Source organism: Fundulus heteroclitus, unplaced genomic scaffold (assembly GCF_011125445.2).
Source record: "Fundulus heteroclitus isolate FHET01 unplaced genomic scaffold, MU-UCD_Fhet_4.1 scaffold_48, whole genome shotgun sequence".
NCBI classification, from domain to species: Eukaryota; Metazoa; Chordata; class Actinopteri; order Cyprinodontiformes; family Fundulidae; genus Fundulus; species Fundulus heteroclitus.
In genome coordinates, this window is record NW_023396901.1 from 1,259,800 (window position 1) to 1,282,178 (window position 22,379).

The following is a 22,379-nucleotide window of genomic DNA, read 5'->3' on the forward strand; positions in this document are numbered from 1 at the left end:
ATCATAGTTCAAGCTTTGGGCCACCAGGCAGAGAGTTCAGTCGGAACAGCTGGGCCTCAAATGCCTGTAGCTTCCTTCTTCTGGCTGCAGTCACACAGAAATATACCAAAACGCCAAGCACAGACAGTCACGAAGGATAGATTCAGTGAAACTCTTGGATGATAAAACTTCAGGTTGTCTCCAATTAATTCAGGAAGCACAAGCTGCAACACCATCTCCAAATTACAGCTATCTCCGAGACTGTCACTGAGAAATTTCAGCTGTCATCACAGCTTTAGATCTGGCATGAAAATGTTATTCCCCTCCCACTTCAGTCAGATGCTCTGTGTTTGAGTTATTTTTTTTTTTTTTGTTTGCTACAATTTAGGGGTTGTTTCCTTTCCTGAAGCCTACAATCTGCGACGGATTGAGGAGTCGATCTGTTGAATTTCAGAACGTGAGGACATAAAACAGCTCCTGGAACCCTGCAAATAAACAACCTGAGCGACTCTCAACTTTCAGCCAAAGATTATTGTGTGATAAAACTAATCGAAAGACATTATGACCTTCCTCTCTGCGGAACCTTGCTGCTGCTTCTTTTATTCCTTACTAAATTATGAGAACATCTGTATTTACTGAGACATGAAATGGGTTTGGAGCCATGTATTAGCAATTACTGTGTTTGTCCTTGGCAGCCCACACCCCAGACAACTCTTTTATGGGTTTCGTAGCAGAGGAGCTGAATGAGACTGAGAAGATGTTTATTCAGAGGAACAAAGTCAACAACATGGCTGTTGTATATGGCAAAGATGCCAGCATGTGGAAGGTAAGAGTGCCGCCAACCATTGCTATTTCAGCTATTGTTTTACTTCACTTTTGCTGGGATTTTAACAAGCAGTCGTTAGATCAGCACACTTTGACCTTTTTGACCTTGTGTTAGATTACAACCACATACCTAAATGTTTTTTTATTGTGAAGAGAAATCAGAGCATAATTGTGATGAGAATAGAAAATCACACATGGCATAAAAATTTAGCCGAAGAAATGGAAATCTGAAAAGTGTGGTGTGTTTATTTTTGCTGCCAGCTTCCGCTTGGTACTTTTCTGCACCACCACAGAGATCTGTCATGCATATGCTATAGTGGTGAATACAGATATTTTCAAAGATTTACATGATAGCTGTCTAGCTGAGCTACTAGAAAACCCTACAAATTAATTTCCCTTAATACCATACCATATTTGTTTATAAAGCACTTTGCAAGAACAAAGGTCAAAAATATGCTGTACATATACAACTGAAAATAACTGTACAATTAAAATGTAGAGACAATAAAACACAGACAAGTTAAAATAGACGAGAGACTAATGGGAGAGTAACAACAATAATGTCATTGTTTAAAAAGGTCTACAAGAAGTCCCAGTGGTAATTTTCCTGTAGTGGACACAGTTAACATGGTTGAAGGAGGTCTGGTCAGATGGGACCAAAACTGATCTTTCCACCCTTCATAGAGAAGCCCAAAGTGGGGAAAAACCTTTCAAACTTTTACATTTATTCCAGGGAAATTGGTGAGAATTGATGGGAGGACAGACAGTGCCGGCAGCACTGCACCCGTTAAAGGCTGAACTTTAGACCGAGGCAAATGATCACCTTCCAACAGGATAATGATTGTTACACAGCCAGGGCTGCAAGGAAAAAGTTTGGATCAAAGTATACTCATGTGTTGGAATAGTGCAGTCAAAGTCCAGACCTAAATCAATCTGGAAATCTATGGTAAGACTTTAAAGTTGATGATCACACGCTCGGTCTGACTGAGCTCGAGCTACTATGAAAAGAAAAGGGGAACATGCTCAGTCTGTGGACGTGCTATGCTGGTAGAGATAAACACAAAGCACTTGCAACTACAACGGCAGTAAAAGTGTTGACTTAGGGGAGTGAAAAACTAATGCATGGCACAGTTCAGAGGTATTTTTGAAATTAGTACGATCATGTATTATTTTCCTTTTACTTCAGTATTACTTTTTGTTAATGGATTGTGTAAAATTCAAATGAAATGCCCTCAGGTTTGTGGTTGCAAAGTGGTAAAATGGGGAAAAACCCAAGAGGTATGAAGACTTTTCCAAGGCACTGTATGTCTCCCAGGGAGAAGTCATTGTAGCACAGCTCTATTTAGGTGCCCTGAATGACATAAATAATGTTTGGAGAATTTGCTTTAAGTAGCTGCGAAGCACCCACAGGATTTTACGTCCCCTGCAGCCCCGCAAGCATGTTCCTCTTCCAAGAATCAGGTCTGAAGTGCGAGACTAGAAGAACCTGCACTTGTTTAGAGTAAACTTTCCCTCCAAGCTTCTGCCAGTCTTCCTGTAACTTCGAAATGTGCTGCTGTCTCCCTCAGGGTTTTTTTTTTCTTTCTTTGCTTGAAACCGGCTGCAGCTTTGTTCCGACACTGCCAAAGCATTCCCTGTTTCTCAGAGCAGTTTTGAGCAGCAGTGTAACATTGGTGAATCTGAGGGGTTTGGAGTGTTAAAGCCAGTGTGCAGGAGGAACACTTTCCTCTGAGATTACCTTCCTCTACCTCACTTTTTACTGCCACATTAGAAATCTGAGGTTTGTTGATGCCTAAATCAAGATGACTGCTGAATATTTCATTATTTTGCTTCCTAATTTCGCTTTCTCTGTTCACTTCTCCTTTTCCCTGTTTTCAATTTGTACTGCTCTTCATGTAACACACTGGTTGCATCATTGATGGACCCGCATAGCTTCAAGTGAGTACTGCTGCATGGTTATTGATTCTCCAAACACTGAAAGTCAAACTGAAGGTGTTACTAGGAAGGATGATACCTCACAGATATGTGAACAACTTTAATTGGGCTTCAATTTAAATAAAGTTTGTAAACAGAGTTGTAGATCTGATCAGGAGTTTATGTTTATTAATTTTGGGCATAGATGTTATTGTGGGCCTTTAATTATGTATTTATTCTTAATGGTGAAATTACCACACATTCAACAACTGCAATTAATTTAAAAGCAAGAATCACGCATGCATTTTAATTTATCGTAATGGTTTTAATCCACATTGGGTCAAAGTCATCAACACAGAATCAAAGTTATTGTCTATGCGCACCTCCACTAATATTTGGATAAATCTCCTTCAACATGGACTTGAGAATCAACACACTTTGGTGCCAGTGAATAAGGTTTTGGCATAGCCACTAATTTATCCACTCTTACCAGAAACGGTAAAACTCTTAAAAACATGTTGGGGAGCACCAGCTTTAAAGGTGCATTGCGCAAGTTTTGAAGTTAAATATTATTTATTTTCTCTCCCATACATGCACCTACAGCCGTTTAAGGGCGTGTATGCCAGTGTTCTCTCGCAAATGCAAGTGAGCAAACACTGACTAACTTCAAACAAAACGCCTGTGTAGTCGCACCGGCAGATGCTTTTCCTCTTCTCTCATGCTTGTGCACAACACTTGTGTCATTTCAACTCGTCGCCAGAGGGGGCAGACATCTGCAAAAATCCTGGAATTTACACAATGCTCCTTTAAGTTTTATGTAATTATTTTTACTTGGGTAGAGGGTGAGCCTTACCAAATTTTAATCTGCCTAATCCGTTCCGAAACCAGTTCCAACATGTGTTTGGGGTAATTGCGATGCTGGAACACTCAATTGTGTCAACGTTTTAAATGTCTAGTTGTTGATTTGAGGCCTAAGTGGAAAAATTTAGAGGTAGTCCTCTTACCTCTTTAGCTGCTTTGTTCAAGCTACCAATGGCACCAGACCAGCCCCACAGCATGAGCTTACCACCCCTGTTGGTATAGTGCTCTTTAGTTTGGAACCCTTTACAGAATTTTTCACAGACAGTAATTATTTAACAATTGTGGCCAAGTAAGTCAATCTTTATCTTTTCTGACAACAAAACAGGCTTCATATTGTATTTTGCTGGTTCACATGGTCAGATGAAAATTCCAATCATGCTCGAAGGGGTTGATTTTGGACAAACAGCTTATTTCTTGGTGGATACCCTTTCGGTCCATGTCCCTGACTGGCTAGTGGTCAGTTTGACCACTGGTGGTCCCTGACGTGCTCCCAAACATCCTTAAACTGTTTCTTTCATCCGAGTGTGCATTGTATAGTTGAAACTTGGAGACAGTTGGATGTTCCAACTATATTGACCAAGTGTACTTCCTGTGCAAATGCACAACATGTTTGCATTGTTTTCCCGGCTCAGAGAATATAGAGACCATTCCATGCTTTTCTCTCCATTAATACTTGTGTTCCCCTGAATCTTATGGCATGCCATGTTCAACTTTTTTCTATTGAAAGAGTGGAAGTTTTGACTTCAGTAGGCATATTATTATCATACCTATTCTAAACAATCAGATCCATTGATATTCATTGACATGACATGACATTTGTGATACTGACACAAGTTAGTTTATAACATGCATGTTTGCTGTGTATATTTTTAAGTGACCTTTCAACAATCTCCTATGCATTTCCTCATAGTCTAAAATAGTCTTTATCCAGCATTTTCTTTGGGTGGATCTCATCACTCTAGTTCCCACACACCCAACAATAGATAAACTAACTTTATCTCATTCTGGAAAAAGAACAATTTCAGTGCATCAATAAAACCCACAATTAATATGACATTCATGCCCATGGCGATTGCATATAAAGTTAGGGCACGGAAAAAGTGCAAGAAAATAAAATGTATCTCCATTATTATGTTCTCCAAATGCATAAAAATGGGGAAACAGTTCAATGGCTTGCATAAATGATTCATGCCTCTGAGACAGAGCTTATTGAATAATTTGAAACATTTCAACAAAAACATTTTTCCCAGTAAAATGGTTCAAATAAATTACCCCTACATTGTAACACAAGGCATATACATTGATATTATTCCTTTGTACAACTCCACAAAAACTAGGTTAGTAACCAACACGAGGATGCTTGTGCAGACGAGGGTAACCCTCATCTCATTAGATCTGCTCTTTTTGCTCGTTTCAGTCATCAACACCTTCAGGCTTTTTGTCAAATGCCCTTTTCAAGTGACTCTATGTGGGACTTTATGATCAGTCCCCCTGAGTTACATTGTCAGGTTGGGAGTGGTGCTGCAAGAAAAGTATGTTAGAAAGTCACCATATTGTGAACTGCAAAAAGAATGGGCAAATAAAAACAAAAAGTGCATTTTTAAATACACTCTCAGAAAAGGCTTGTGCTACAGCTTTTAGGTAGTTTCTTGCAATGAATTCAATCATAGAAACTCACTTAACCTTGGAAATGAATCAATATGATGTCTGAAAATGTACTTATATGGATTTCTTCATTAAAATTATGTTTTATGTGGACTAAATTGTACATTTATTAAAGGCCTTATGAAAATCAGTTAGTCCCAAGTGTATTTTACAGGGACCTTGCATACAACCATTTTTATATCAAACAATGTAACCACTACACGGTACTGTCCATAGGAATCATACACTAAGACTAACAGTAGCTGATAGAGTTTTTAAGGAAAACAAAACTTTTAAAATATGTTATTGTTTGTTTTATCATCACCTACAAAATAGCCAATGTCCATCTACTCATATAACATTTATTAGTAAATGGATTGGGAGTTTTGAGGCTAAGAAAAGATGTTCTTTCTAAATGAAGACAAACCTGTCTCTGGGTGTATATAATAAAAATAGTGACATATACAATAAATAACCACAATAACTCAAATTAATTTTTAAAATTCCCACAAGCATTCTAGTAGTAAGTGGCAGCAGTGATCATCTTTCAATAGCCTTTTTCTCTTCTTTATTCTCCATCTTTGAGGGTAAGGAAAATTTCCTGGCAATCCTGCATCGTTACATGGAGATTCATGGTACAGTGTACTATGAGACGCAGCGTCCCCCAGAAGTCCCTGCCTTTGTCAAGAATCACGGCCTGCTGCCTCAGCAGGAGCTACAGCAGCTGCTCAGAAAAGCAAAGGTGAGTCTAAAGTCCTGATCATTGGATTAGCTCAGTTCATTCCTTAAAATCATCTATTTTTCTTACAGTTACCACATGTGAATTTGATTAGTTTATTGTGACTGACCTGGGGCATTAGCACCCCTGCGTATTCACAGGAAATCTTCTGTTTTTCAAGCTATTCATCGGATTTGGCTTCCCATACGAGGGCCCTGCTCCTTTAGAAGCGATAGCCAATGGTTGCATTTTTCTGCAACCAAAGTTTCACCCTCCTCACAGCTCTCTCAATCATGAGTTCTTCAGAGGGAAGCCCACCTCCAGAAAGGTAGGTCCATATATCTTTCATGCTACTGTGGCAATAAAAGGTAAATACAACCTCTGTTTTTTTTTTGTTATGGCTTCATTCATCTACTACATTTAAAAAAGTCAGTCAATTTAATTTTGAATAAACAATAGATTGACATATTACAAGTCTGTGCTACAATAAAAGCCAGCAGAGAAAAAAATAAAGTAAGAGACGTCTGTACCATCTTATTGTTGTCCTGCTAAGACTTTAAACCACTCCTCATTACATTTTTACAGTTCAATTAATATAGTGAGCATCTGTGTATGCATTTCTCTTTGTATGTGCTGCCAGAATTATTATTATTTTACCATACTGACTGAGCCATTGCAGCACCTTAACAGGTTGTTTGTTTTTTACAGGCAGGTTGTTATAAATTAGCAGCTGCGGTTGGGATGGTCTTTCTTTTCAAAACTAGAATACTGCAAAGGGAAAGCTGCTGGACGATTGGATTAAATGTTGATCTGGAAGCATTTTGGTTTGTAGTGGAGTTTACAGTGAACTTCATGACTGGCATTAGGAACCAATTCTTTATGATGAGGTTGAAGTGTTTAATGGCTCAACCACAGGATGAAGAATGTAGTGTTACATATTTCACTGAAACTTGGAGATATTTGTGGTTCTCTGAAGAAGCAGGAACATGTGATTCATCTGGACAGCAGACTAAGCTGCAAACACAACAGCGATGATGTCTACAAGAAGAAACCGGGTAGAGGAACCTCAGATCCTCCTGTGTGGAGCAAAATGTTGTATATCTTCTATAAGGCTGTTTTGGAGAGTGCAAGCTCTTCTGCTGTCGTTTGTTCGGGTAGCATCGTCAGAGAGAGTGACGTAAGAAAAAGCTGAACAATATGATGAAGGAGGCTGCACCTGTTACGGATTCTGATGAGAAAGAAGATTAACAAAATAAAACCCATAATGGAAAACCCTGATTTTTTTTTTTTTTTTTGACAACAACGTCATCTAACAACAAATAGCACCTTTTCAATAGGGGGTGCTCGGACCCTGTCCCCGCCAAATTTGCTGGAAAAAAAAGTGTCAACACAGTAAATAGAAGTTACAGGATCTGTTCTCTCCTAAAAATGTCTCTGACTTTTGATATTCTGATTCCCATTTGATTTTGGGTTTATTTGGGGCTATTTTGTGTGCAGACCTCCTAATTTTAATCTTTAAGCACCAAGGGGTGCTGGACAAATGAGATCTGACTCCATGCTGAGCTCTAATTGGTTGCTTAAAGATACTCCTTGGGGCGCAGCTCTCTGCGCTCGTGGCCAATCAGCGCTATTTTTGTGTCATTCTCCATCCAGTCAGATTAATTCATCACACGTGTCAATCAAAGTCACACCCCAGGGAGCTTAGACGCACAGGTGCGAATGCCACACATAATGCAAACAGAAGAGTCAGACTGCATCAACGACAAAACAGGAAACGATGGAGACAGAGGAAGAAAATTCAATAATTTACTAAATGATAGTTTCACGAGGCTTTGGCTGGAGGACAAACAAGCAGATAAAATCCACACATCTAGATATTGGTCTCATTTGTTCAGAGGAAACTCTACAAGTCTTGCGATTTGTTAAGATCCCACTTTGCAAAATTAAGACATGTTGCCAGAATATTTCATAAGGAGAAGAGACTTACTTCTCCTGACAGCCTTCTGAAGCAAGCCATACTTGTTCAGTCTTTTTTCAAATTGAACTGTCATGAACTTTAGCGTTCATTCACACTAACTTAGTCTGAGATTTCGCTCTTGGGTAGGAGCATTACTAGAGATAGAGCTCTTCTGGGGCACAAGCCCCAGTTCCTTAAAATCACATCGCTTTTCGTCATAAGGGCACAGCCTACTGTAAGATCTGCGTGATAGAAAATGTCACAATGACCTCCTTTACTAACTCCTCTTTTCCTTAACATTGGCTTATTACCCAACATCAAGTAAATAAGAAATGAAAATCTCTGTGTGTAAAATCTTTAATTGAAAAATATTTCTGCAATTTGCACATCGTTTGATTACTTTTTGAAGTTTAAACAGTAATTCTCTTCTCTGCAAAAAGCGCGAGGCGATGTGTGCAACTGTGTTCTCCTTTATCCACATCAAGGATGTCATTTCTTCTTTCTCTCGCTGCTTTTCTCTGGGATATCTTGCAGCTATCCCTGTCTCCCCATCCTCCAACAAAGACCAAAATACAACCTTTTGAACTGCCGCCTTTTTTGTCTGTTCAGTTTGTAACACAATATGTATGCGGCTAAGGTACATAGTCATTTTGGAAAGCAATTCACTGAATTTGGGTGACGCAGATTTCTGCCATAGCCTTACGGATACAGTACATCTGCCCACATTCTTACCAGGTCTGTATTGTTCTCTTGTTCCTTTCAGCTCATCCTGTACTTTTCCCAGTGTAATCCATGCTTTTAAGACATCTACAGTTTTAATGCTCACTGCAGGAACACCTAATTCCACATTTTGATACAGTTTAACTAAGATTTTTGCTAGTTTTATTTAATGATAGAGGAAAGCAGCGCCAAAGAGTTAGCCTTTACTGTCTATGACCTTTAAATGATATCTACTGTTGAGCTTGTTGTTTACAAATTACTTAATGTAATTTACCACTGAATGACCAGGGAATTTTTAATAGGGCTGTGCGATTTTTTTCCAAAAATCTAAATTGCAATATATTTCAACCATAACTGCAGTTTAAATTTGACTTTTCTCTGCATTAACCACAAGCAACAAAAATGACCAGTAGATAAAGATGTTTGTAAACAAGTGCTATTTAAAACAAGAACTTTTTACAGTTTTTATTAATCAGAACATTATTATTATTATTATTATTATTATTATTATTATTATTATTGTTATTATTATTCAAGAGAACAGCTTTTAATTGAGTTGGACACCAATCCTTGTTGAACATAAAGTGCAAAGTCCAACCACCAGACAAGTCTATGTATTCAACAGTTTGACACGTACTGGTAAAAAGAGTATGATTATATAAACTCTAAAATTAGATTATCTCATTGTTGCAACTCTCTTCCCTTCCATGTGGAGGCAAACCCACTTTGAACATATTACCAACACCTAGAGTGTCTTATCTATTAATTGTTACATAGCCAAAATTGCAGACCTCAGCAATTTGGAAATTGTGTCTTTTAAAATTGCGGTTATATGTCAAATGTGATTAACTGTCCAGCCCTATTTTTTAATGTCATTAATCAGTGGTGGAAAGAGTACAAAAATAATGTACTCAAGTAAAAGCACTGTTATATAAAATTTTAGTTAGATGTAAGTAAAGTTACCAGTTGTAAGATGTTACTCAAGTAAAAGTGAAAAGTGCTCTATATGAGCAGAAGAAAGTCCCTCTAATGCATTTGACAAAGGAAAAGAGATACTGGCCTCAAATTGTTCTTAAATTAAGGAGCACATTTATAAATGAAAATGCTGAACAAAAATAAAACATGTCAACATATGACATTATGAAGTTTTGATGTCCTTTAGGTGTCGGTAATATGTTTAAAGTGGATTTGCTTCCACATGGAAGGGAAGAGAGTTGAAGCAGTGAGATAATCTGATTCCATTATTTGTTTTAGTTTATGTAATCATACTGTTTTTACCAGAAACTTTCAGGAATCTCACCATACAATTAGCATGTAGCTTTAACATGTAGGTTTAACATGTAGTTTTAATGGAGGCCATTCTACTGTATTCAACTGGCTAAACAGCTCAAATAAACTAGACGACCGCTCCAGTGAACACATTCAAACTGTGTGCCCTTTAGTAAACTGGAAATTACTTTCTTTTTCCAGGTGGTCAAATTCATCTGTAGTTGATGTGCTTGCGCCCATCAAACTGATATGCCTCCATGTTGGGATCTGATAAGTCTGACCTCAAACCCAGACGATGGAGCACTGCTCTTGCGTCCGGTGTTTTTTTTTTTTATTGTTTGTTTGTTGTTCCTATTTTAACAGATATTTTTTCAAATGTAACTGAACAAAGCACTTAATATAAATCATACTCAAGTACAACTAAAAGTTCAGCTTTTGTAAAGTACTTTACAAAGTACACAAAAATTGTACTCAATTGCAGTAACATGAGTATATGTAGCTGGTTACTTTCCACCCCGGTCATGCATGAAGAAAGTGCTGCATGCACATACTATTGAACAACAATAATGTGTACTTTGTCACTTTTCATGTCTTGTTGAAGCTTACATTTTGTTATTAAACTTCCTCAGTTGGTGTGCTAAATTTGTGAGAAGAAAGAGGAACAGAAACTAGACAAATAAGGCCAAGCTTGTATAAAAAAACCCTGTGAGATTGTACAGGGGCACAGTTGATCAATATTGCCACACATATCTCTGTTGGGAAAAAAAAAAGCTCCTGGTGTCAGTCCTTTTACAATTTTGTCCTGACCTTGGAGCGAAACCTGGTGGGACATTCAGTCTGAGGAACACTTGCGGCTGACTTAAAGGTTTTCCACTCGGTCAACTCCAAATTAATTTAAAAAAGTCTTTCAAATCACTTTTCCAGACTAATGGGCAGCAACAGTTTTTTTTTCTACAGTAATTACTGATGTCTATTTTCCTTAACAATGTGTTAAGTCACACAGGCATGCTCTAGTGTAGCAAACTACCAAAAGTTTGGCTTGTTAGTCAAACATAAGGTGACTATTGAAGTGCATTTGATGATCAGGACTTGGCTTTGATTTACATGTGAATGTCTAACATGTCATGTGCTTTTGTTAGTCTAGGGTTGCATTTACTATCGTTTTACAATGTATTAAGAACCAGAAAGCCCTGATACATAAACATGATAACTGAAAGAGGGTGTATTTACCTTTTTACCATTCCTGTTCATCTACATATAAAGTGTCTTGCAAAAATACTCCGACCCCTTGGACCACTTCACATTTAACCCGGTTACAACTCAAAACCTCTGCGTTCTGTTAGGTATTCATGCGATACATCAACACCAGCAGCGAATGACATCATTTTGTTCTCCCAGTCCTTTCTTTGAGGGTCAGTCCTGCCCCCGTAGCACCGCACATCCCTGTTGTTTGCAGTCTTTCCAAATACACAGAGCACTCCGGCTATTATGTGTCTGCTCCGTGCTCTGCTCTCCGCCCGCCCGATCTTCAGTGATGTGAGGCAGAGCATCTTGTGCGGCGTGAATAGAAAGATCCAAACACATTTTTTTTCATGTTTTTCCCCATCCCGACTACAAAACAAAAAGTCTTTGTTCTCATGGAGTGTGTAACAAGTTTTACTCTTAAAACTCATGAATCAAATCTGCAGCTAATTACTTTGAGAACACAGCTAATTAACAATGTCACGATAATAAACAGTGTAACTGTGAATCGTGCGCTTAAAAATATTTAATACAAAGGTTACAAGAAAAATAACATTCTGGTCAGATTTGATCAAAACTGAACAACTTGACCTTCATACAAAACATAATAAATTCACTGCAATCCTGAAAGGAAACCTGATGGCCTGAGACTGGGATGGTGGTTTTCCTTCCAGCAGGATAAAGGGTGTACAGCAAGAGCCGGCATGGTCAAAGGAAAGTCCAGACCTATGTCTGAAAAGCTTTACCAACAATCTAAAATTGTTCATTGACACCAGCCATAACGTTTGACTAAAACTGAGCTATTTTGCGAAGAGCAGAAACGAGATCCAAAACATGCTGTGGTTGTTGTGGTGATAAGTGTGTGAGGTTGTGTGAGGAATTGACAAATAAAAGCTAAATACAAACACGCACCACTTATTTCAGATTATTAATCCTAAAAAAAATTAACCCCGCGTACCTTTTCCTGCACGTCACAGCGGTGCGCCGCTGCGTTAGTCTACCACACAAAAACCCAACAATAGGGAATGAAGTTTGGGGTTGTAATCTGACAAACTGTGAATCTGTTCCACCGAGAACACAACTCAACTGTTCTATCGTTAATTTAATTGATGTTATTGTGATTTTTTTTTTTACAGGTGTCCTCTCAGCATCCCTACGCAGAAGAGTATATCGGCAGGCCGCATGTCATCACCATCGACTTCAATAACTCAGAGGTGTTCGATGCAACCATCCGCGAGATCATGAAGATCAATGTATGTGAATTGCTTGTGTTTCCTACCTAAACTTTGACTCAGTCAACCAAATAAAAGCTTTTATATGATTACTGGTAACCAAAGTGCACACTACTGCATATTAGCACTTACAGGTAAGAGTATAATGAGCTCTTTCGCCGCGCTTTGACCCACTTTTCAGAGCCTGCTCTTAATCTTGGCATCTGACATTACAGCAGAATGCTTAGCTGGCTTCCTCTCTGTTCCCTTCCCGTCTAATTGCCGGAGATATTGAGTGGCTCCGCCGGTAAACTGTGCCCACACCTGGTTTTTACACAGCAGCTTTCTGGAGGCCAGCCCCACAGGCAGCGAGTGTTGTTTGCTTTACATCGAACGAATCAATCACGCTGTTCTCAATCTGTCACCAGAACAAGCCAGAGTCACAGCCAAACCTCTCGCGGTGCAGAGATGCATCTGTACTTCTACCAGCCAGGTGTTTCCTGCTGATAGAGGCAAAACAAAGTACAAGACGTAGCCCTGTTAGATACTTGAAGTGCTGATCCAAGGAGAGGGAATCGCACTGCTCAACATGCAAGACGACTAACGCGGCAGCGCAGAAAGGGATTGAGCTTGGAGTAATTGAGTAATATGTAAATATGTCCCGCAGAATCAAGCAAAAACCCTGTGTGATTTATTTTTCAATGGTGGTAGAAAAGAACAGGATCCATTAAGAGTTTACCTGTTACCCAGCTTGAAAAAAAAAAGTAATAGTTTAAAATATATTCAAGTCCCCTATTAAGATTTGGAGGCTGTATTTAGAAGTTTTTATGCAATTTAGACAGTGTGACAATTTGCCAGCGGCTCGCCGGTTCCACCTTAATATCAAACAATGCAAAAAGCTTGTCCTGCTCGGCCGTAAAATCTGCCCTCCAGGACTTTTGAAGGCTGCTCATCAACACATCGCATCTTGTTTTCTGTCCAACAAAAAGCCAAGCTTTCATATTTCTCAAGGGGCCTTCTGGTGGAATGTTTATTGGCTTGCAGCAGTGGGAGAAGTTTCCACAGCCTCTGTTGCCAAGCAACTAGTCTACTTGGTAAGATTTAGTTTTTTTTTTGTAGCGTCATGGTAATTGATGTGATGATCCGTGGATTGTTTTACCTTTTGGATGGGGCTCAGTCAGGCCAGCGCCCGCTCGCAGCGTGCGATGCAAAAGCTGACGAAGCACAGGTGGCGAATTGAATTTAACAATCAAACATGAAATAAAAGCATTAAAGTGTTCAACATTGTTCCCAGGGGTTGAAAGTGGTTGATCAAAATTTAAGGGATCAGGGAGAGAAGTGGGGACCTCCACAAGGCCGGTGCATCCTTCGTAGCACCTTTCATCCAGATTCCTGACGGTGCCATGTTCACCTGTTCAAGCTAGTATATGCAAGTGTAAACCACATGTGAGCTGTTCAGAAACAAGACGGGTTACGTGTCCCAGAGATGAATGTGTATAAATGTGAAATGCTGGTATCAACACCAGAAAACCCTGTGAAAATGCAGGTTTAAGCTGCTAAGGAAGCTTTATTTTCTACAGTGAAACAAGTACTTCACTGACATGAGCTGAAAGGCCACTCAGAGAGGAAGAGGCAATTATTACAAAAAAAACAACATAAAAAAGCCAGATTACAGCAGCAAATGCAATCGGTTCAACATGAATGTAGAAGAAAAGCAGTAAACCTACAAGTATTTTGTCCTGGATTTGTTTTCTATCTTCCTAAAAATGAAACTCTTACCAAAAAGTACTCACTGGATAAACTTAGAAAATCAACAGCAGATCACATTAATATTTCCTCCACTGTGTATGTCTCTATACACCACATAAAAACGTTCTTCCTACAGGAATTCAAATCTCCCTGCATGATTTGTTTTTCTCTCATTCTATTATAACAGGATGCCCAAAAGGCAAATTGCGTTGCGGAACAGCTGATGAAGTGCCAGATACATTTCATTTAACTCGGATAAAATAACGCAATAAGAGATGGCTCAGAGGAACAGAACCCTAAAATGAACCGTTTATCAATTTAAACGGAAGAAGACTTTGGCGCTCTGATAGTAAACAGTGAGTTTGCAGTTTGGCTGCCATGGGAGACATCTGAGAGAGGAATCGCCACAGGAGACCCTGGCGAAATAGATTATGCTGTTATAATTCATAATTACCGATCTCATCAGACCTCAGCAGCCTCAAAATGTGGTGTATCTATCGCCAAAGATACAACTTGATAGTGAATTTTCTAACTCAAGTGCTTGTTTTCCTTCTGTGGAAGGCTCTCTTCGGCTCTATTTGCACCAAATATTAGAAAGAATATTGAGGGCTATTGATCAGCGCCTTATAGGAGAATTTCTAACAATTTTCTGCCTTGAAAACTTAAGACGGCAAGTCACCGGTTTCAGAAGCCTCCCTGACAAAAGCCCCAGCAGGGCCCAGCTTCCACTAAAAAAAAAACACTGCGGTGCTCTATGACCTGTGGTCCTCTGTCACTTTAATCCATTGTGTGATTCATTGACGTAGTCATCGCCAAAAATAATAATGAAATTAATTTTCAAGGCTGCCACCTTTGATGTATGAGGTCATTGATTTTTATGTGAAGCTCGTGGCATGATATACGTCTTCCACAATTACGCTAATGAATATGTCAGCTAGGATTAACTATTAGATGCTCAGTCCCTGTAATTACAATGGCTTGCCTCTACACTTTACAGACGCGTACAAGCCGAAACGCTGAATTCCTCTGTCTCGTCTTCATCTGCGTGCACATCTGTGTCTGCAGGTGGAGCCGTTCCTGCCCTATGAGTATACATGCGAGGGAATGCTGGAAAGGGTCCATGCCTACATTCAGAATCAGGTGGGTATCTCAGATCAGCATTGTGTTGGTTGAGGGGGCAGGGGGTAGGGGGGGGGAGGCACGATTGCACTAACAGGCCAAGAGCAAGAGGAATGTTTTTACTTTTTACTGTCATAGGCTTGTCCACTTCTGTCCCTTTATACTCGCAAAATCTGCAGTCATGCCAGAACAGATTTAAGAGTGCTTTGAGAGAAGGTGGAGAATGCAGGAAGCCCCCCTTTAATCATGATGGTGATTCAGATGCATGTTCTGCCAAAGCTCTATTTTTGATAAAGCTTTGGCAGAGGCTGGACATGGGCTGTCTTTACCCTTCCTTTATAATTAAACTTTTGTATTGGCATATATATTGCTTTAGCAGAGTGAGATGCTCAGATGGCCGTAGGAGGACCAGTAAATAGGGGAGAGTTGCTATGCCAGACTAAGCAAAAAGCCAGAAATGTAACATGCTTTGTGAACATGTCCGTCCGAAGGTAAGTTCTTGGGCTCATAATATAAGAAAGATGTATAAGACACTTTTTTCAAAGAGCTTTTGAATCTAGTCCTGTTGGCAAGGAAATACAAGGAAAATGTAGAACAAAGCAATACCAGCTGTTTCACCCAAACTGTAATCCAGAAATGACAATATATATTCAGCATATTTTCCATTTTGTTTTTGCAGAAGCCCTGAAAAACAAGTAGAAAATAAATTCTCTGCCTGACCAAAATGTCCTCTGTTCGTGACATTAAAAGTTATTGTTAGGTCATGAAAAATGGATTTCTGAAAGGATTTTTTTTTTTTAGCCCTAAAAGGTAATTCAGAAAAACATGTTTTGAAAGGTGCATTTTTCTGTTTGGTTTCGTGACAAAAGGCACTGAAGTCAACCCATTAGCCTTGAAAGATGGCTAACCCTATTAAATGAAAAATGAATGGAAACATGAAAGGATTCCAGGAACCACTTCCTCATGTCCATAAGGTGAAAAGATGTTTTAAAATAAATGCAATTAACACAACTGTTTTAAATGCATAGCCCCAATCTGCTTCTGAAAAATGATTTATGTTTTCTAATTTGCCTTTCAGGTTTAAAATAAAAAGATGTTTTTCCTTCCTTCCAATTTAAAAAAAGTCAGATTAATTTACCAGGGAGAAAAAGCACAAGGATGAGATTTAGAATATCACTAGAAATATATACCTATGTATACCTTTCTTGCCAAAACAATACATTCAATCTTGCACAGAGACAGAGAAAAAAAAGCAACAGAGAGGTTTTGTTCCAGAAAGCATCTTCCCACGAAATTTCAAGGTCTAATCGGAAATAAAACTGTTGGTCGAGCTTAGAAAAAATCTGTCTGTCTTCAGTTTCTGTTGTACATGTTGTACTTTGTGGGAATATAAATGTATTCTGAACAAATTGTAATAGTAAAGCTATCAAAAGAGTGCTTTTTTTCTACCAGGCTGCTTTCACATGTTTGCTAATTACATTACCATAGTCATAAATTACTCTTCAGCTAGCTCACACCATTGGATGATGTTTTGAACAAACCATTAATTTAAGATAACTTGATTGATGCTACAGCTTGGGAAAACAGAATAAAGTGCAAATAAACAAATATATATATATATATATATATATATATATATATATATATATATATATATATATATATATATATATATATATATATATAGAAAATGGAAAATAAGGTAAAAATAAGAGTACGACTGCAGTACAAATAAACAAAACACAGAATGTGTTGAAAATTGTTATATTGTTCCTTCTTCTCTACACTGAGGATGCATCAACCTGCCAGTGATGAAGCTATTCAGTCTTCACTGTCTGATGCAGGAAGTGAGAGGTGTTCTCCTCTACGGAAGTCAGCTTAGACAACATCCCTCTCTCATCATCCTCCTCCAGTGGGGAGCCCAGGAGCAGCCTATGCAGTCTCTTATTGTCCTGATCAGAGCGGCATGCTCCCCAGTGGACAACAGCGTTATGAATTGTTGACGGAGCCACAGAATGTTAAAAAAAACAAAAAAAACTGCAGTATGGGGCGTGCACACCGTGAAGGACCTCGGCCCTTGTTGTACAGGGCATCGGTGTTGTAGGAGCAGCTCAGTTTATTGTTGAGGTGAACACCCTGGTGCATACGCCGTCCACCGCTGCAATGTCCAAGCCCCGGTGAATGGCTTTGCAATGCTGATAGATTTCTTGGTATCATGTTTTCTAGTTAACCCCTTTATTGAACTGAGTTGAATCCAGATTTTTTTATTATTTCCAGAGAAGAAACGCAGCAGGTGTGCATAGAATCCTGATAAAAAGGTGTTGAATTTTGTAGTTTCTCGTGGGGGGAATATTAACCAGTAACTCTAACATGACTGATGGAGTGTGCGTAATAGGAACGGGGTGGTTTAGGTGATTCGTACAGTTATATGACCCTGGTGGGTATGAAAAATAAAGGAACTGATCCTTTCCAAAGTAAAGATTAAATAATCTGCATGACTGTAGATTTTTATTGACTTTTAAAGCTACACGCTTTGAACAGGTTTCAATTCCATTGGCGCTGATGACAATTGGTGTTATTTTTCAATCTATCGACCAGTTTTGCAAGTAATGCAAATTTTTCCTCTACAATAACAGGTTTTTCTGCATTAAATGTTTCCCCTTTTTACCACAAAGTAAAATGTAAACATAGGTTTGCATTTTAAAGTGTCGCCTCCTGCATGGCAAAAATAAACCAAATGAAGCCTTTATTATTTATGTACCTTGCAATAAAAAGCATGACTGAACTGGAAATAAGCAAATATATGCCTCAGTTCATATATTCTGTCTAGAATCAGTTCCTATTACAACCTCTATTTAACAATAAAAATGACGAGTTCAAATTGACTTGTTTTTATTTTCTGTATGTATTACTTAGGAGTTTGTGTTGTTTACAACCTTTTGATTTGGACTGATTTGAACTTCTGCACACATTCTGCACATTTACACGGTAATGCACAGTCATAATCACTTCAAGGTGGGTCTAAATGTTAAATAGGGAAAAGAGAACTTGTCTCTTGTCCACCAACGTGCACAGAGGAGCCTCTTCAGTGGCCCCTGGATCTGTCACTTCTCTGGGTCATGAACGACACTTTCTCTGCTGGGGTTCTGTTGCCTAACTTGAAGTACTTACAGTAAATAACCTCAACCTTTGGAAAACATTCAGAGCCTGATTCGTTTGGCTGTGATTAAGACACATTATCTGCCATAGACTGTATGAGTCTCTCATACAGTCAGCCCAGAGCCAAACTGGTCTGACTTGCACTCCAGCCCCTGCTGACTCCAGATGGGGTGCTCCTCTTAAATATAGTCATTTGAAGCAAAGGTGTTGTAACTTTTGTTACCAGAAAGAATGAGAGTAAAGAATATCCCAAGAATTGTCAACTAAACTACTGACGTTGACAGACTATCACAGTCGACGTTATTAATTTTGTTCAAGAAGTGCAGGAGCTGTGCTCCCCATACGACTGTAAACGCTCCTGTAAACATCGATGCTCCATTTTTTTTTTTACTGTGTGGTATGATAGCTGACGATACCATCCCATTCAACAGCGTTATGAACATGTGGGACGAGCGTAGGTGCTTAGGTTCTCTGTGGATCTTTGGTTTCATTCATAAGAAATGGAAAATAAGTAGCTTTGTTGTGCAGTCTGAACTGTTTTGGAGAGACTTTCAGTTGCACTTTACTTTTCTGCTCTCAACCAGTTAACTTTCTTTCCTCTAACATCTCTAAAGGCTTATTCATTGTGTATTATTTTTGGATCAACATTGAATCGATGGCAGAGAGTCAGAATATTCAGATCCTTCATTTTGCAATGCATCCCATTGTGAAGAGACACAAAAGACATGTCTTTCTAACTAAGCTCATGGCAGGATATGCTTCATCCGTTTTTGTGGCGAATGCATTCATTTCAGCTTGTGTTCTGAGAAATGTTGCAAGGAGTGGTTATCAATGAAGCATTTTTACCTCTGCACAGTGTCTTTGCTTCTTGTGCAGGCATAGGTGTGTGTGTGTGTGTGTGTGTGTGTGTGTGTGTGTGTGTGTGTGTGTGTGTGTGTGTGTGTGTGTGTGTGTGTGTGCTGCCTGCCTCTGTCTCTGCCTGTGATGGACTGGCGACCCCGCCCCCCTGCAACCCTGCGTGGTAAAGCAGGTAAAGTATTGAGGATGGATGGATGGATTTCGGATGGATGTCATGTTGCTGCTGTCTAGAAAGTGGTTTGCTGTAACAGGTTAAGGAAATATATTAGCCTCCGCTGTGCCTTGTCACCATTTTCTCCCTTGTGTCAAAAATAGCTCCAAAATGCCCGCTCCCTGACTGTCACCGACTGAGACCATGACCCTCTGGTGCAGACTCCCAATCAGTCATTTTTTCTTATTTCAACATTTTTATCTTCATCTTTCCCATGTTTGAACTTTTCCCAGTTTTAGCGTCGGCTTATCATGTTCCACACATCATTTACCCTTTTCCCTGAACTGATAATCCTTGTTATCGCACTGCAAGGCTTCCCCTCTCCTCTGTTCCCTGGCAGAGCTGCAGTCCCACTGTGACCATTTCATGGCCGTTCAGTGATACCTCTATTGAGTCGTAGAGAGATTCACGTAAGGCGTCTTAAATACATCAGAACGACATTTAAGGTTATGCATGGTTTGACAGTTGAAAGTTGATTAACGATGTATTAACTCAGGCAGGATTGACAGGGTGCCTTTGGATTTTTCCAAAGGCCCTCTTTACTATATATATGCTTAAAAAAAAAAAAAAAAAAAAAAAAAAAAATACTATATATATGCTTCCGATTGGCAAAATTATCAGACAGCATGGGATTAATTTCCACTGTTATGCTGATGACACTCAGCTATATTTATCAATAAATCCTGATGAATCCAATCAATTACTTTGACTGCAGTCATGTCTTGATGACATCAAAAGCTGGATGACTTTAAATTTCCTGCATCTAAATTCTAACAAGACAGAAGTTGTAATCTTTGGAACAGAGTCCTCAAAAAATAAACTTCTTAATCAATCACTTAATCTGGATGGCATTAACTTGGCCTCTGGTAATAAAGTAAAAAATCTTGGTGTTATTTTTGACCAAGACATGTCACTTAAATCCCATATTAAACAGGTTTCCAGAGTTTCCTTTTTTTCACCTCCAGCAAGAGTTCTGATGAAAATCAACAAGAGGGATCATATTTCTCCAATTTTAGCTTCCCTTCATTGGCTTCCTGTTAAATCAAGAATAGAATTTAAAACTCTTTTTCTAACGTATAAAGCCCTTAATAATCAAGCTCCATCATATATCAGAGCTCTGATTACCCCGTATGTTCCTAGCAGAGCACTTCGCTCTCAGACTGCAGGTCTGCTGGTGGAGGTCCTAGAGTCTCTAAAAGTAGAATGGGAGGCAGATCCTTTAGCTATCAGGCTCCTCTCCTGTGGAACCAACTCCCAGTTTTGGTCCGTGAGGCAGACACCCTATCTACTTTTAAGACTAATGTTAAAACTTTCCTTTTTGACAAAGCTTATAGTTAGAGTGGCTCATGTTACCCTGAGCTACCTTTATAGTTTTACTGCTATAGGCTTAGGCTGCTGGAGGACATCAGGGCCTATTTCTCTCACTCTACTGAGTTCTCCACCAATTTGCATTGCTTGTCATCATTTCAGCTTTTAACTTTTTGTTCTCTCTCTTTTATCTTCATAGTAGGTAAACCTGGTCATGCGTTCTGTTAGCTGTGACATCATCCAGGGAAGACAGATCTCCCGCTACTACCATCTAATGTAGAGCAGATTACTAGATCAATGTGTGCATCTGTGCATGTTTGTTTCTCTTGTTGTGTCTCTGCTCTGTCTTCTCTAACCCCCAGTCGGTCGAGGCAGATGACCGTTCATACTGAGCCTGGTTCTGCTGGAGGTTTTTCCTTCCCGTTAATGGGGAGTTTTCCCTTCAACTGTTGCTTCATGCTTGCTCAGTATGAGGGATTGCTGCAAAGGCATGGACAATGCAGATGACTCTCCCTGTGGCTCTATGCTTCTTCAGGAGGAGTGAATGCTGCTTGTCAGGACTTTGTTGCAGTCTACTGGTTTTCCTTAGGAATTTTTTTTGACCAATCTGTATAATCTGATTGAATTTGGAAAGTACCTTGAGATATCATGTTTCATGAATTGGCACTATATAAATAAAATTTTATTTAATTGAATACATTTTTGGTTCTCTAGTTTAGTAATTTAATTTAATAAAAAGCTACATATAAGATAAGGCCCAAGCAATTCAACAGTGAAGGCAGTTGTAACATTCACAGCTTTGCTGTGGTTCTGTTTCTCTGCTGCTGACTGCTGATGTCACTTCCTGCTCCCTGTTCCCTTCCTGCTGCTCTAGCAATTACCCCTGATCGTTTGCACCTGTGACTGTGCTAATTACTGGCACCGCCACACCTGATTCGACCATTATATATTCCTGGCTCCTCCACTGTGCAGGTGCCAGATTCCATCCATGTGAACAGACCTTTCAGCGGTCTTTGACTGCCTTCCTGCGTGTGACTCAAACTTCTCTGTGGATTCCTGCCTGTTTGCCTTACCCCTGTTAGACTCTCTTGTTAGCCTACTGAATCTGGACACTGAACCTTCACAAATACCTCTGACCTAGTCTCTCTGCCTGGTTGTGTATGCTTCGCTGGATAAAGACTTCGGACCGTTTCTGGATTCCCACCCTGTCTCACCCTCTGGTACCTCAGCCTGTCTCTGATCATGTGTGCATGATTTTGGACTATTCCATTGATTTCCCCAGCTCAGTTTTGCAACTCTCTAATACATGACCTCAAAGAGTACCTTCTGTAAGCCTTCTGGACCCACTGCTTGGATTCTGTGTCACTACCCAGATTCAAGAAAGGTTAGTGGCTTCCGTTCAGTTTGCACACTTAACCACTGTGTATCATACAGCCACTAACCTGTCCTCTCCTTTCAGTGGTTGCTGAGTGCATTCCAGCCAGTTTCCAGCCTATCTACCCCTGTTGCTTAATATAAATTATCTAAACTGCTCTGAGTGTCTTGGCTGAATTATCGGGTCCCACCTTTCTATGTCTACCCCCTTTCTATTCATTTTATTTATTTCTGACATTCCACCACAATGATTAAAGTATC

The 22,379-nt window shown here is 39.4% G+C and overlaps 1 protein-coding gene across 1 annotated transcript in view; it reads left to right on the plus strand.

Annotated features, from left to right (window-relative positions):
- Positions 1-22,379, plus strand: part of LOC105936009 (alpha-1,6-mannosylglycoprotein 6-beta-N-acetylglucosaminyltransferase B) — a 119,637-nt gene that overhangs the window by 92,164 nt on the left and 5,094 nt on the right. Inside the window, exons 11-16 of the mRNA XM_036132171.1 lie at positions 675-805; positions 2,737-2,742; positions 5,810-5,965; positions 6,123-6,269; positions 12,266-12,382; positions 15,155-15,229. Of these exons, the coding sequence (XP_035988064.1) occupies positions 675-805; positions 2,737-2,742; positions 5,810-5,965; positions 6,123-6,269; positions 12,266-12,382; positions 15,155-15,229 (632 nt within the window). The remainder of the gene's footprint in view (positions 1-674; positions 806-2,736; positions 2,743-5,809; positions 5,966-6,122; positions 6,270-12,265; positions 12,383-15,154; positions 15,230-22,379) is intronic.